The 16,315-nt window shown below is 37.2% G+C and overlaps 1 protein-coding gene across 5 annotated transcripts in view; it reads left to right on the forward strand.

Annotated features, from left to right (window-relative positions):
- Positions 1 to 16,315, forward strand: part of MARCHF8 (membrane associated ring-CH-type finger 8) — a 126,456-nt gene that overhangs the window by 81,046 nt on the left and 29,095 nt on the right. The window contains exon 1 of one of the 5 annotated variants that reach the window (XM_077746379.1): positions 5,440 to 5,523. The exons of the other annotated variants lie outside the window; for them this stretch is intronic. Coding sequence (XP_077602505.1) covers positions 5,512 to 5,523 — 12 coding nt within the window. The 5' untranslated portion in view covers positions 5,440 to 5,511. Of the gene's footprint in view, positions 1 to 5,439; positions 5,524 to 16,315 lie in introns of those variants that run through there. 5 annotated transcript variants of the gene reach the window in all.

Genomic DNA, 16,315 nt, shown 5'->3' on the forward strand with positions numbered 1-16,315 from the left:
ACCTTTCACCTCCACCCAAAAGGAATCAGAATGTTTTATGAGCTACTTGGAATATGCTGTGAGTCCATCACCTATTGTTTCAGCTGTGAGATGATTTAACCTATGGAGAAATAACCTTTACTAGAAAATATGTATGTATTAAAATCTTCCAGAATGGTTCTGTCAGTGGGGATTTTAAACCCAGAGCATGGAGATACTTGAAGAGAGGAAGGAAGTCAAGGAATAGATGACAGTATTTGGGGGACAATAAGATAAATTAAAATGATAACAAAAATTTGTTATAATTTAAAATATATTAAAAAACAATAGATTGATGACTAAAGCGATGTTTGTCTTAAAATTAGAGAACTAGTTTATCATGTAGAATTAATACATTACCCAACAACTCTTTATGCTTCTCTGGTGGCTCCTCATGGAAAAAATGTTGAAAACCCCTGCCTGTTGTTTATTTAAGATGTGTTCACCCAGACTTCAGTCTGCTAAAGGGCATGGAAAATACAAGAAAATTTGAATGACTCTGTGTTCCAGAATCTTCCCTTGTAGTTTTTAGTTTCTTAAAATAGTAATAGGCTCTTCTTATGGAAGAGATTCTCCTTTAACATTCTATTAACATTATCATTCTTTTTTTTTTTTTTTTTTTTNCGCGAGATCATGATGTAAGCGAAAGTCAGACACTCAACCGACTAAGCTACCCAGGTGCCCCAACATTATCATTCTTGCAGTGGGGAGTTGAAGGAGGCCCTCAAGCACAGGGTAGAATTTGTACATGTGGTAGTCCATAAGAAAGAGGGGTTTTTTTTTTAACATTTTTATTAATTTTTTTTTTAGTGTTTATTCATTTATGAGAGAGAGACAGAGTGTGAACAGGGGAGGGTCAGAGAGAAAGTGAGACACAGAATGTGAAATAGGCTTCAGTCTCTGAGCTGTCAGCACAGAGCCTGACTGTGGGACTTGAACCCACGAGCCATGAGATCATGACCTGAGCCGAAGTCGGACACCCAACTGACTGAACCACTTGCGCACCCCCATAAGAAAGAGTTTTAATAATGAATTCACAATTCTGCCACCTAACTGATACTCTGGGGGAGATTGGTGTCTGCCTTTTGCCTTATTCATGCCATCACCGTACTGCTGCTGCCACCATTGTACTAAACTGCTTGCCCTCTTTTTAATTTGCTCTTAAAATCCTGTGTTCCTGGAGACACCTCATGTCAAAGGATAATGAGTCTGACAGTAGTAATAAGGAGTCATTTTTTAGCAGAGTGAATCGAATTGGCTGCCTTGGGAGGTGGCTGGAGAACTCTCTATTACTGAGATCATTGAGGAGAAAGAGCCAGAGCTGCAGTATTCTACAAGGATTTAGGCTCTGTTTTGGATTGGAATAGATGACCTTTATGTCTCTGTTAATTCTGAGAGTCATTGATTTATTTTTGAACATCCCTAATAATCAGCTTAAAGTTCTATATTAATTTTAAAAATATACAGGGTAACAAAAGAGGCCTTAATGTAAATAGATAGTCCAAATGGCATCTCTGAGGATGTTTTCAGCTGCAAGTAACAGAACAACCAACCCAGCCTGGCTTAAACAATGAAAAGCTTTACTAGCTCATATAAAAGGAGGTCTATATAAAAGAGAAGGATGGGCCTCAGGGTGGTCAGTCTATCATATCCAAGTCATTCTCAAGGGCCCAGGTTCTTTCTTTCTGTTTGCTCTACCATTCATAGGGGTATACTTCATCTCAAGGCAGATTGCCCCTAATGTTGTAGGTGGTTGTCAGTACCATTCAAGACTGTATATGGCCTTGCGAATGGGAGGAAGAGAGGAAGGAAAGCTTGTTGCTCTCTCTAAGCATGAGTAGGTATCTCCCAGATACCTCCAGCACATCTCACCTCCTGAGCCACAAGTAGGCTCTTGCCAGTCAACCTACTCTAGGGACAGGGGGTGAAGTCAGCATCCTGAGATACATAGTAACTCTGAAGAGAGGGGAATACTGAAGAGAATGGGGGGGGGGGGCTCTGTTAAAGAAGAGAGGGCAACCACTGTAGTCATTTTGTTATGATCTACTTTTTTGATGTCTATTATGCCATAAGTCTTTGAGTTACTTTTTCATGTGGCCATATCAGATTTTTTTTTTAAATGTTTTATTTATTTCTAGGAGAGAGAGAGAGAGAGACAGCATGAGCAGAGGAGGGTCAGAGAAAGAGGGAGTCACAGATTGAAACAGGCTCCAGGCTCTGAGCTGGCAGTCAGCACAGAGCCCGACGCGGGGCTTGAACCCACGAACCGCGAGATCATGACCTAAGCGAAAGTCGGACACCCAACCGACTAAGCCACCCAGGCGCCCCCATATCAGATTTTTTTTAAAGTGGTGTGATTTCTATTTTAAGATGGAAGAATGAAGCTAATTTAAAAAAATCCATTTTTAAGCTTATTTATTTTGAGAGAGAGAGAGTGCAAGCAGGGGAGGGGCAGAGAGAGAGGGAGAGAGAGGATCCCAAGCAGGGTCCACACTGTCAGTGTAGACCCTGCATTGGGGCTCAAAGTCATGAACTGTGAGATCATGACCTGAGCTGACATCAAGAGTCAGATGCTTAACTGAGCCACCCAGGCGCCTCTCAAAATATCCATTCTTTTAGACTTAATGATATGAACAGCAAGGGGATAAAAACTGGCAGAAATATACCAACAGCTATTCAAAGAAAACAGCTGATGGTTGCTGAGAGAAATGAAAGTTTCCAAGAATTCAGAGAGTTTGGCTCAGTCATTCTTTTTTTTATTATTATTTAAAAAATTTTTTACTGTTTATTTTTGAGAGAGAGCAAGCATGAGTGGAGGAGGGGCAGAGTAAAAGGGAGACAGAATCTGAAGCAGGCTCCAGGCTCTGAGCTGTCAGCACAGAGCCCAATACAGATCTCGAACTCACAAGCTGTGAGATAGTGATCTGAGCCAAAGTTGGATGCTTAACCCAGTGAGCCACCCAGCCTTCCCGGCTCAGTGTCATTCTTATTCCCACACTATGCAGAGGCTCTATGAGAGACAAGGATAGCGAGCAAAATATTGCAGAATCCCTAATGTCTGTATCAAGGAGCATGAGTAAGTATAGGCAGTGCTGTAGGAGCACTGGGAATTCCAGGTTACTGGAAGCCATTCCTTGTGGGTTTCTCTTACATGATTTAAAAAAAAAAAAAAGGCACACTGGAGATTACTATTCTAGTATGTTCAGACTGGGAAAGAAGTAGAGAAGAAAGGTAGAATAACACTAAACCTTAGAGCTGATTATCTTTTTCAGTAAACTGGAAGGTAGCAGAACACCTGGCAGGAGGGAATATCAATAAGGGAAGTTTCTTTGGAGAACAGTAAGTGGAAGAAGGGGTGTAACTATAGTAAGCTACGGGTGACAGTGTGGGGTGGGGTGGGAGTGTGTGGTCAGGATTTGGGGTCAAAGGAATGACTGCAAAGGAAGAAGGGAACAACCTGCACTAGACTCTCTGATGGAGATGGAATCTCTTAAGGATTGAGGGAATTAATGTTGGGGAGGAAAAGAATAGATCCTAGGGAGAGGAGCTCAGAGTTAGGGCTGCGTAGTCCCAGCTGAGCTGCTTCTCGTTTCCCTTTGTCACATTCTGTGAACACCAGTTGGAACGAAGCTGGAAGGGGAGGGGCTCCCCTAGACCACACAGTAACACATGCAGAAGCACGCCACAGAACATGCCGGTGAAGCTTTAACCTACAGGAAGACCTCACAAACCCTCTGCACACACAGCAGGATGGAGAGACAGACACGGTACATGCACAAGAAGGATACAGAGTCTATTCTGGAAGAAAAACTAATTTCCCTTCAAAATGGAAGCAAATTCCTGAGTAAGCTATTCAGAACCTGGGTTTCATAAAACACAGGCTCAGAAATGATACAATAAAATAACAGAATGGAAAAAAATAACAGAATGAGGTGAAAAGGGAAGAATACAGGTCCAGGGAGTCACATGGGGAGCCAATTTGTAGAACAAATAAATTCAAAGAAGCTAGGAACAGAATAGTCATGGCCAGAAGGTAAACTTACTGAGAGAGCACAAGCTTGAGATATTCACAGTGAGTGTAGAAGAAAAGGAAAGAAAGATTGAAGCAGTTAGGTAAAAATGATAAGGGTAGGTTTGGACTTCCTGGGGGTGGAGCTGAGGAAAAAGGAGTCTGGGCCTTCTGTTTTTTTGTTCAAGTTCCTCTTGGAATCATGTTTTTGGTTGCAGAGGAATAACGATTTTATTTTATTTATTTATTTATTTTTTACAAATAGTTTATTGTCAAATTAGTTTCCACATAACACTCAGTGCTCATCCCCACAAGTGTCCTCCTCCATGCCCATCCCCCCTCCCCCCCACATCCATCAGTCCTCAGTTTTTGTCAGCATTCAAGAGTCTCTCATGGTTTGCCTCTCTCCCTTTCCCCCACCATTTCCCCCCTTCTTCTCCCCCTTGTTCCTCCGTCAAGTTCCTCCTAATCCTCCTATACGTGCAAACATATGATATTTGTCCTTCTCTGCCTACCTTATTTCGCTCAGCATAACACCCTCAAGGTCCATCCATGTTGCTACACGTGGCCAGATTTCATTGTTTCTCATTGCCATGTAGTATTCCATGGTATAGATAAACCACATCTTCTTGATCCATTCATCTGTTGATGGACACTTAGGCTCTGAGGAATAACGGTTTTAGATATCACTCATTTTGAAATATGTAAGCACTGACAAATTGGTGAAAATGAATGTTCATGTCCTTTCTAGAAGAATATCAATGAGATGAAAGTTATATTTATAGCCTGAGAGAGGAAGAAAATTCCCCTTTGAAGCGATTTGTTTCCTGGCATTGATGTTGACAACTCCCTTCCCCCACAACATGATTTTCTGTGCTTTGCTGGAACTGGTCTTTTGCTAAATGTAAATACTGACCTACTGATCTAAGAGCAAGCACTTTGCTGCTTTCCTACCACCAGAAACCACTTTGTAGGTCAGGTTTTATGGAGAAAAAAAATTTTTGTGTGTATGTGTTAGACATCTGTGGTTAATCATTTACCTTTCCTACATTTTAAAAAATCTCTTAAGTAAGTCTGGGTAATAGGTTAGCATGAAAAAAGAGCAAACAGATCTAACATTTACTGTCATTGACTAGAAAAGTGAACTTTCGTTCTTTGCCTGCCGGCGAGTATATGCTTTAGAATCTTTACATTGCAAATTGCTGTGGGGAGTAGACCATAGAGCAGAAATGGGTTGCTGGAATGGACTTGTCATGAATTATTCATTCACTGTCTAGTTCCTTGGAAATCAGCTGGAGGAAGTAGTTAGTCCAGTTTGATCACAGGAGTGGTATGCCAGGGGCTCCAGCAAGCCCTTGCAAGTCCAGCCACGAGGATGTGCTTCTGCTGGCTGCTGTAGGGTGGCAGCCACTGTGTAGACAAACCCAGGAACATGCTGCTGGGGAGAATTGCACTGATGATTCCCCCATGCATCTTGCTGGAAAATGAAGCTTCAGGTAGGAGAAGTGCTCTGTCAGCAGCGGCCGGATTTCTCATTGATTTTAGGGATGCCATTAGGCCTTATGGAATAAAGATATGTAGAACCAGAATTGTTCCAGGATGCCTCACTATTGAGGTTCTGGACACCAGAGAAGCTTAGCAATTTAATTCCATTTTCAAGGATGTACTTTGTAATAAAACTGTTCCTTGAAATTGTGAAAAGTATTCTTAAGCCCAATAAGCATTTAAGTATATAAATTGTAGCAAATTTTTTTTCATGCTGTCCTCCTGTTGGTGTAAAAAGTGTCTCTTTAATTGATGTGATTTTTGCCCATGTAAATTTAAATCATGGAATTAATGGCTTTGGAAAGTCCTGAAAAAGACAACTTAGTTTATAATTTGAATGAGCACAGCTGCAGGCTCCATTGCATTTTCTGGAGGAATTATTGTTTTCACAAGGCTCCTTGCTTGGTTCTTTCTGCTAGAGCATTCATTATTCATTCTGGGAAGATTTTTTAGCTTCTTATAGGATGGAAAATGCATAAAAGATGGAGCATTAAGAACATAATAGAACAAAAAGGCTCTTAGTTCTATTTGTCGGTGTGTGTGTGTGTGTGTGTGTGTGTGTGTGTGTGTCTGTCTGTCTGTCTGTCTGTCTGTCTGTCTAAGCCAGACATGTAATTTCATTTGGCAGGGACCTACCATTTGCATGTCTGTCTTACTTCGTATGAATGCTATCTCTGTTAATTTTGCTGAGGCTATGAGATACTCTTGAGCTATCAGGGACAAAGATAGTAAAGAAAAGTATCAGAGCCTCAAGGTATCTGGACCAAATTGGATATGTGCATTTCACCATGAAATATCATTTATAGTTTTGAAACTCTATAGTGACCAAACATGTTATGAACAGTTATACTCTGAGACAATCAGAGAAAACCAACAGTTTCCTTCTGCACCATTTTCTTAAGCTCCACAGAGTAGGAATCTTTGTTTTGTTCATTCGTTATTCCCAAGGGCTTAGAACAGTACCTGGCACATAGTATATTGTCAATAAATGTATTCCCTGTTGAATGAAAATACATTCTATACTAAAGAAATTGAATACTTTTTAAATAAAGCTTACTTATTTATATAGCACTGTAGGAAGTATTTACAGTGTTATAATTTTTGTAATAACTTTTATAGGTAATGTATTCTGATTTGTATTGATAAAGGTTTTTCAGCTAACCTCAAGGGTTTATGGATTTATTGGATAAATAAAGAGTTTTTAAATGGCAGAAATTAAAATCTGTTTATTTTACTGTTTGTTTAATTAAGGTTTTGAAAATATCAGTGATGAATAGAAAGACCTTTATTTTTTTCTTAACTTTATTTCATGTTCAAAAAATAAAAATGAAAATTAGAAAACTCATTTGAAAAAGATTGTATTTATCAATACATCACTAGGAAGATCATCATCCTAGTCATATCATGTTACATGTAGCATTTTAAAAAGCATTTATCAGTCTGTCTTAAGGGTTTTGGGAACTCTAACCCATTTATTCATAACTTCAGTGAGAAGTTTAAAACTGCAGTGTATGTGGTGCTGAGCAGAACTAAATAGGACAACATGTTCCCCATATATATACCACATTTGGGAGCTCAGAGGAACCAAAGGGCCATCTCTGTTAATGTCTCTGTCCTGCCCCCTTCCATAAAAACCCACTTCCTAAAGGACAAAACTAAAGTCCAGAGAATATGGATGAATGAACAGGAATAAATGGTTAGCTGTTATCGTCTTAAGCTTGATTATCTCATATATTTTCTAGTTTCATGTTTCTTTATTATTATCATGTTAAAGCTAGAAAAAAATGAAGCAGATAGATAATCACATTGCTCTAAATTTGAACTGTATTGTTTTACTGAAGACAGCCATTGATGCATTTTGCATAACTTTAAATAAATTGCCTAGTCCATGTGTGGAAGTAGCTGTATAAATTGTAGGCCTGAATTTTTGTGATATAGTTATTTTTGTCCTGAGTTATTGTTGTAATGACTGTGCCTTGAATTTTATTTCAAATTTGAACTTCTTATAAAATCATATTTCTGTGCCATTGTGTTATTCCTTATAAATATATTTGCATTTATATTTGAGATAGACGTAGATTACTTCATAATTTTTCTGAATCCTTTTTAACAATTACATTAGTCTACTTAGGCAACCATAACAAAATGGTACATGTGTGTGGAGATAGAAATCGCTCTCTCTCTGTCCCTCTTCTCATAAGGCCACCAGTCCTGTTGGATGAGGGATGCTTATGACCTCATTTAATCTTGCCTGCTTCCTAAAGCCCCACCAAATATACAGTCACATTGGAGTTTAGGGCTTCAACATAGGAGCTTTGGTGGTGTCCTAGTTCAGTCCATAGGACTGACCAGGGCCATATTTTTTAAAGCAAGATTTCTAATAAGTTTTTTGTTTATTTATCCTGTTTGGATCTTCTTTAATCTCCAGGTTTATGTCTTTCTACAAACTTGGGATCTTTTATTTTAGCTCAACTTGGAAACATTTTAGCAAGCTTTTCTTCAGGTATTTTCCAGGACTGTATTTCTCCTTTTTATGTTCTAGTGACATGACTGTTAAACCAGTGAGTTTCACTTCACAGGTCCCTGATATTTTGTCCATACTTAAAAAAATTTTTCTAAGTTTATTTATTTTGAGAGAGAGAGAGAGAAAGAGAGTGGGGGGAGAGAGAGAATGAGCAGGGGAGGGGTAGAGAGAGAGAGAGATTCCTAGGCAGGCTCTGTGTTGTCAGCACAGAACCAGATGCAGGGCTCAGACTCACTCACCATGTGATCATGACCTGAGCTGAAACCAAGAGCTGGATGCTTAACCAACTGAGCCCCTGTCCATATTTTTTAAATCTTTTTTTTTTCTGTCATTTCAGGTTGAATACTTTGTATTTTTATATCAAGTTCTTGATTCTTCTGTCATTTCTCTACTATTGAGTCTATTTTCTGTAAGAGTTGTGAATGGTCATTTGAGCTGCCTATAGTCTTTGCTAGATAGTTTCAACATCTCTCTTACCTTGTTATTAGTGTCATTTAGTTATTGGTGTCCTGTGCTTTATTTTTAACTTGTTTGTGTCTGTTAAAGTATTTTTCTTATATGTAGCATGTAGTTATATCTTATTTTTATATATCATCTGAAAATCTCTGCCTTTTAGTTATGGTGTTTAATTCGCATATACCACAAACACACACACACACATAAATGTATAAATACATGCACATTGGTTCTGGTACAGATTCCAGTATGGGGAGGGGGGCTTCCCACATAGCACCAAGCAATTCTCTGAACACCAACAGAGTATCTGAGAATTTAACTCAATTCTGATTCTGTCTACCTGTTGATAGCATCAGATTCCACAGGTTAAGGGTTCCGTTCTACAAAACAGGCCCCCCTCACCTCCACCATCCCCTTCAGATACCTGTCACAAACCTAGGCCGTTACCTGTGCTTCTGACCAACTGGCTACAGATTGGAGGTTTGCACGACTCCTTTAGATTTCAGACCGGTCACAAGTCTAGGTTGTTACCTGTACTTCTGACCTATTGTCTAAACTTCAGTGGTTCCCACAACCCCTTACTTGGATTTGATTAATTTGCTAGAGTGGCTCACAAATCTCAGAGAAACATTTTACTACTAGATCACCAGTTTATTGAAAAAGGTTGTAACTTAGGAACAGCCTGATAGATGGAAATGTTGCATAGGGCAAGGTACGGAGAAAGGGCACAGAGCTTCTGTGTCCTTTGCAGGAGGACCACTTTCTCCACATCTTCACCAACCTGGAAGTTCTTCAAACTGTCCTTTTGGATTTTTATGGAAGCTTCATTACATAGGTATGATTGATTGATTAAATCATACATTGGGATTTGATTTCAACCTCCAGGCCCTCTCCCTTAAAAGTTCCAATTCTGTAATCAGATGGCCCCATCTGTAGGTGCTTTCCCAAGTCACCTCATTAACATAACAAGAGACACCTTTGTCACTCTCAGGCTTAGGAAATTCTAAGGGTTTTGGGAGCTGTGAACCAAGAACTATGGGTGAAAACCAAATATATATGAGAAATATATTTTGGTCATCTGAATGACCAAATAAACATTTCTTATAATCACAATATCACACATACACAGTTTGTAAAAAATGATAGAGAGAACTCATGTACTCTTCCCTACTGTCACCCAATGGTAATATCTTACAAAGCTCTAGTAAAATATTACAGTCAGGATATTGACATTGATGTAGTCAAGATGCATAATATCTCCATCACCACAAAGATCCTTCTTCAGTTGCCCTTTATGGCCACACCTACTTCCCTCCTTAACCACTGACAGCCATTAATCTATTCTCATTTTCTATAATTTGTCAATTAAAGAATGTTATATAAATGGAATCATACAATTTGTAAACTTCTGGGACTGGCCTTTTTTTTCTTTTACCATGTATAATTCTCTTGCGATTTCCTTTTTATTGCCGAATGGTATTCCATGGTATCGATATAGCACAGTGCTCAAGCATTCACCTGTTGAAAGACTTGTGTTTGAATTAAGCTACTATAAACACCTATGTACAAGTTTTTATGTGAACATATGTTTTCACTTCTCTAGGATAAATGTCCAGAAGCTCATGTGGTAATTTCATGTTTAATATTTAAAGAAACTTCCAGTGTTTTTCACAGTAAATAACAGTTTATATTCCTGTGCAAGCAACATATGCATGATCCAGTTTCTCTGTATCCTCAACCAGAATTTGGTGATGTCACTATTTTCTATTTTAGTCATTCTGATAGATGTGTAGTGATATCTCATTATTACTTTCTGTTTCCCTAATGATGTTAAACATCTTTTCATATGCTTATTTGCCATCTGCATATCTTCTTCATTCAAATGTCATTTCATGTCTTTTGCCCATTTTCTAATTGAAGTTTTTTTGCTGTTTTCAGTTTTTATATATTCTAGTTACTAGTATTTAGATAGATATGTGGTTTGCAAATATTTTTTCTCAGTCTGTAGCTTTTATTTTCATCCTCTTAATGGAGCAAAAGGTTTAAATTTTAGTTTATTATTATTATTTTTTTTATTTCTAGGGGAGAGAGAGAGACAGTGTGAGCAGGGGAGGGTCAGAGAGAGAGGGAGACACAGACTCTGAAATTGGCTCCAGGCTCTGAGCTGGCAGTCAGCACAGAGCCCGACGTGGGGCTCGAACCCACGAACCGCGAGATCATGACCTAAGCGAAAGTCGGACGCCTAACTGACTAAGCCACCCAGGCGCCCCTAAATTTTAGTTTAATTTATCAATTATTTCTTTCATGCATCAGTCATATTTTAGACGTCAAGTATAAGAACTCTTTACCTAATCCTAAAGTTTTTCTTTTTTTTTTCCTAAAAGGTTTCATTTTTATGTTGCACATTTAAGTCTCTGAGTAATTTTGAGTTAATATTAGGTTTAAGACTCAAGTTGGGTCTTTTTTTTTTTTTTTTCCTGCGTGCTGTCCAATGGCTCCAGTACTATTTGTTGAAGATTCTTTCTCCAAAGTCAGTTGGGCACATTGTTTGTGTGGGTCTGTTTCTGAATTCTGTTCCATTGATCTTTGTGTCTGTTTCTCTGCCAATACCAAGTCTTGACTACTGTGGTTATGTAATGGTTGAAATGTATGTGGTTGAAATCATGGAGGCTTATTATTCCTGCTTTAATCTTTGATGAAATTGTTTTAGGTATTCTCATTCCTTTACCTATCCATATAAATTTTAGAATAATTTTCTCGGTATCTATAAAAGAATTTCTGGGAATTTGATAGGAACTGCATTAAAACTGTCTATCGGTTTGGGGAAGAGTTGACAGCTTTCCTATCCTGAGTCATCTTACCCATGAATACAGTCTGTCTCTCTCTGTTTACTTAGACCTTCTGTGATTTCTTTCATTAATATTTTAGTTTTAGCATTCACATCTGGTTTTCTTAGATTTGTACCGAAACAGTTTAGTTTTTTAGAATGACTGTAAATAATAATTTTCATGTCCTTCTGTTTACTGATATAGATATAGAAATACAGTTAATTTTTTTGTGTTCATCTTGTGTCCTGTGACTTCGCAAAACTCACTTATTCTGGGAATTTTTTTGTTGATTAACCAAGGAGATGAAAGACATATACTCTGAAAATTATAAAGCTCCACCGAAAGAAATGAAAACAGACAGAGATAGATGCAAAGGCATTCTGTGATCATGGAGTGAACACAAAACTTGATGTTGTTAAAAGGTCAGTACTACCCAGAGTAAAACATTTATCATAAAATTCATATGGAATGCACTTTGGCAGCACATATATTAAAATTCATATGGAATCTCAAGGGACCCAGAATAGCCAAAACAATATTGAAAAAAAAGGACAAAGTTGAAAGTCTCACACTTCCTGATTTCAGAACTTGTTACAAAGAATAGTATTCAAAACAGTGTGGTATTGTCTGTGCTACAGACATTTAGACCATGTAATAAGATAGCCTAGAAATAAACCCTCAATGTGTGTGCTCAAATGATTTTTGAGTGCTAAATGATTTAAGAGTGCTAAGGATATCAGTGGGGAAAGGTCAGTCTTTTCAGCAGGTGGTGCTGGGAAAACTATCCACTTGCAAAAGAAGGAAGTGGGACTCTTAACACTGCATACAGAAGTTAACTCAAAATGTATCAAAGTCCTAACTAAAATAAACTATAAGACTCTTGGAAGAACAAAATAGAGGAGGAAAAGCTTCATGACATTGAATTTGGCAGTGATTTCTTGACACTAAAAACACAGGCAGCAAAAGTAAAAATAGATATACTGGACTACATAAAAATTAAGCACATAATCAACAGAGTGAAAAGGCAATCTGTGGAATAAGAAAAAGCATTTGCAAATCATATATCTGATAAGAAGCTAATATTCAGAATATATATAGAACTCCTACAACTTGTGCCTGGGTAGCTTGGTCTGTTGAATGTCCGGCTCTTGATTTTGGCTCGGGTCAGGGTCCCAGGGTCAGGGGATCAGACCTTGCACTGGGGTCTGCACAGAGCATGGAGCCTGCCTGGGATTCTCTCTCTCTCTCTCTCTCTCTCTCTCTCTCTCTCTCTCTCTCTCATTCTCTCCCTCTCTCTCTCTCTCCCTCCCTCCCTCCCTCTCTCCTCTGCCCACCCTGCACCCTCCCAGTTGTGCACGCTGTCTCTCTTAAAACGGGCAAAGGATTTGAGTAGACTAGACATTTCTCCAAAGAAGGTACATAAATGACCAACAAACATATGAAAAGACACTCACCATCATTAGTCATTAGGGAAAATGCAGTTCAAAACCACAGTGAGGTATCAGCTTATACACATGAGGATACCTACTTTAAAAAATGTTTTGGTGATGATGTGGAGAAATTGGAATCCTTGTGCCCTGTTGCTGGGAATATAAAATAGTACAGCTGCTAATGGAAAACAGTATGATGGTTTCTCAAAAATTAACAATACAATTACCATATGATCCATCAATCCCATGTTTGGGTATATATCCAAAAGAATTGAAAGCAGGGTCTTGAAGAGATATTTGGACACTTATATTCATAATGATATTATTCATGATAGCCAAAAGGTGGAAGCAACATAGTTGACTATTGACTGATGAATGGGTAAACAAAATATGGGATTTTTTTTTAGCCTTTAATTTAAAAAGGAATGAAATTCTGACATATGCTACAACATGGATGAACCTTGAGGACATTATGCTGGGTAATGATTCCACTTATCTGATGTATCTAAGGTAGTCATTGAATCAGAAAGTAGAATGGTGGTTACTAGGCATTGGAGAGAATGAAATGGGGATTGTTGTTTAATGTGTATAGAGTTTCAGTTTTGCAAGATGAAAAGGTTCTGGATATTGGTTGCCAACAACATAAATATACTTAACAATGCTGAACTTTACACTTAAGTATGTAAAGTTGTAAATGTAAACTTTATATTGTATGTAAAGATGTAAAGAACATCGTTGCCTTGTTCATAATCTTATGGAAGAAACATTCAGTCTTTCATCATTAGATGTAATGTTATCTGTAGGGTTTTTTTTTGTAGATAGATGCTCTTTATCAAATTGAGGAAGTTGCTTTCTATTATTTTCCTGTTTTGTTTTGTTTTGGTTTTTGGCCATTGTATATCTATTGTGGATATACAATGTCTGTTGAGATCCTTTGCTTATTTGTGTTATTTTTTATTGTCATAGCATTGTTTATTATAAAGATATATAGATATAAGATATGTCCTTTATTAGATATATGATTTTCAGTTATTTCTTCCCATTCTGTTTCACTCTTTTCCTCTCATTTCTTTTCATTTTTTGATGTTGTGCTTTATTTTTTTTTTAAGTTAAATTTTTCTTTTTAAAGTTTATTTATTTTTGAGGGGGGGAGGGGCCTAGAGAGTGGGGGTAGTGGAGGGAAGAATCCCAAGCAGGTTCTGTGCTGTCAGTGCAGAGCTCGGAGCCTGATGTGGGGATCAGTTTCACTAACCATGAGATCATGACCTGAGCGGAAACCAAGAGTCAGATGCTTAACTGGCTGAGCCACCCAGGCACCCTTTGATGTTGTACTTTAAATCACAGAAGCTTTTAATTTTGATGAAGTCCAGTTTACCTTTTTCTTTTGCTGCTTTATGTCTGAGAAGGCTTTGCTTAACCCAGGGTCATTAAGATTTACTCCTATATTGCATTGTAGGAGTTGTATAGTGTTAGTTCTTATATTTGTTATGTGATCCATTTTGAGTTAATTTTTGTGTATAGTATGAGAAAGGGGTCTACCTTCATTTTTTTGCATGTAGATGTCCAGTTGTCCCAGCCTTATGTGTTGAAAAAATTACTATTTTTCCAGTGACTTGTCTTACACTCTTACTGAAAACTAGGTAACCAAAAATATAAAGCCTTACTTCTGGACTTACAGTTTTATTCCGTTGATTCTTATACTGTTCTAATACCAATATCACCTATTTTGATTATTACAGCTTTGTACCAAGTTGTGGTATCAATATAGCTTTGTTCTTCCTTTCAAGATTATTCTGGCTCTTGCTGGTCCCATGTAATGAATGCTATGAGCAGCTTGTTAGTTGCTCTAAAGAAGGGCAACTGTGATGTTCATATGGATTTCCTTGAGTCTGTAGGTCAAAAGGAAAAGTTTTGTCGTCCTAAACATTTTAAGTCATCTGAATCATTAAGAAAGGATGTTGTTCCATTTATTTAGGCCTTTGATTTCTTTCAAAAATATTTTGTAGTCTCAGGGTATAAATTTTGCAGATGTCTTGTTGAAGTTATTCCTAAGTATTTTTTGACAATATTTTAAATGAGTTTTCTAAACTTTGGTTTGGGGTTCATTTGCAATGTACATAACATAAATGGACTTTATTTTTGTATATTGTTTTGTCTTCAGGATTTTCATACACAAGATCATGTCATCTGCAAACAAAGATACTTTTATCTTCCTTTCGAAGCTGGATGTCTTTTCTTTCTTTTTCTTGCCTAATTACCCTGCCTAGAATCATCACTACAGTGTTGGATAGAAGTTAAAAGAGTGAACACATTCTCTTGTTCCTAATCTCACTGTAAAACCATCTATTCTTTGATCACAGAGTATGATGTTAACTACTGTGGATTTGTTGTAGATGTGCTGTATCAGGTTGAGGAAATTCGATTCCTAGTTTGTTGAGTGTTTTCATCAGGAAAGGTGCAAGATTTTGTCAAATCTTTGTCAAAATTCTTTTGATATTGTGTATTATGTTCAGTTTGAGCTATTTAACCTTGCATTCCTAGTATAAATGCCACTTAGTCATAGTGTATATCTTTTTATCTGTTGCTGGATTTGGTTTAATATTTTGTTGAGAATTCTTGGGTCTGTATAAGAAGTATTGGTGTGCTGCTTTCTATTCCCGTGATATTGTTGGTCTTTTTTTTCTTTTTTAAAGTGGTATTGGCCTCACGGAGTGAATTGGATAGTGTTCTTTTCCTTATTCTATTTTTAATTTTTTGGAAGTTTATGGGGAATTGGTATTTTTCTTCCTTAAATAGGTGAAGTTAACCAGTGATGTCATCTGTGCTTGGTCTTTTATTTGTGGGAAATTTTTAGATAAGTAATACAATCTGGCTTATTCAGGTTTTTTATTTCTTCATGACTCACTTTTGGTAGTTTTGTCTGTCTCTGTAGGAATTTTCCTCTTTTACTTCTCTATTTTTTTTGGTATATAATTGTTCATAGTATTCATTTATAATTTTTTATATTTCTGTAAGGTTGGTAATACAAGCTCTTTTGTTGATAATTTTAGTAATTTGTGTTGTATTTCTCTTTTTTACTTGGTGAAGCTACATAAAGGTTTCTTGATTTTTTTTTTCTTTTTGTCTTGTGGAAGAACCAATTTTTGATTTTGTTGATTTTTCTCCATCAGTTTTCTAGTCCTTATGAACATCTCCTTGTAATGTTTCCTTCTGTTTGCTAATTTATGTGTAGTTTATTTTTCCCCTGCCTCCCCCCCCCCCCCCNTGAGCTTATTCTTTATATTTAACACATTTATAGCTATAAATATTTCTCTAAGCACTGTTTTAGTTGTATTGGATAACTTTGGTATTTTGTGTTTTCATTTTTATTAGTCTCATACTTTCTCATTTTCCTCTTGAGTTCTTTGACTCATTGGTTATTTCATATTTTATTAATTACCACATAACTGTGAATTTTTCTTATTCTGTTATTGATATCTAATTTAACTCTGTTGTGAGAAATCAT

Source organism: Crocuta crocuta, unplaced genomic scaffold (genome assembly GCF_008692635.1).
Source record: "Crocuta crocuta isolate KB4526 unplaced genomic scaffold, BGI_CrCroc_1.0 scaffold28, whole genome shotgun sequence".
Lineage (NCBI taxonomy): Eukaryota > Metazoa > Chordata > Mammalia > Carnivora > Hyaenidae > Crocuta > Crocuta crocuta.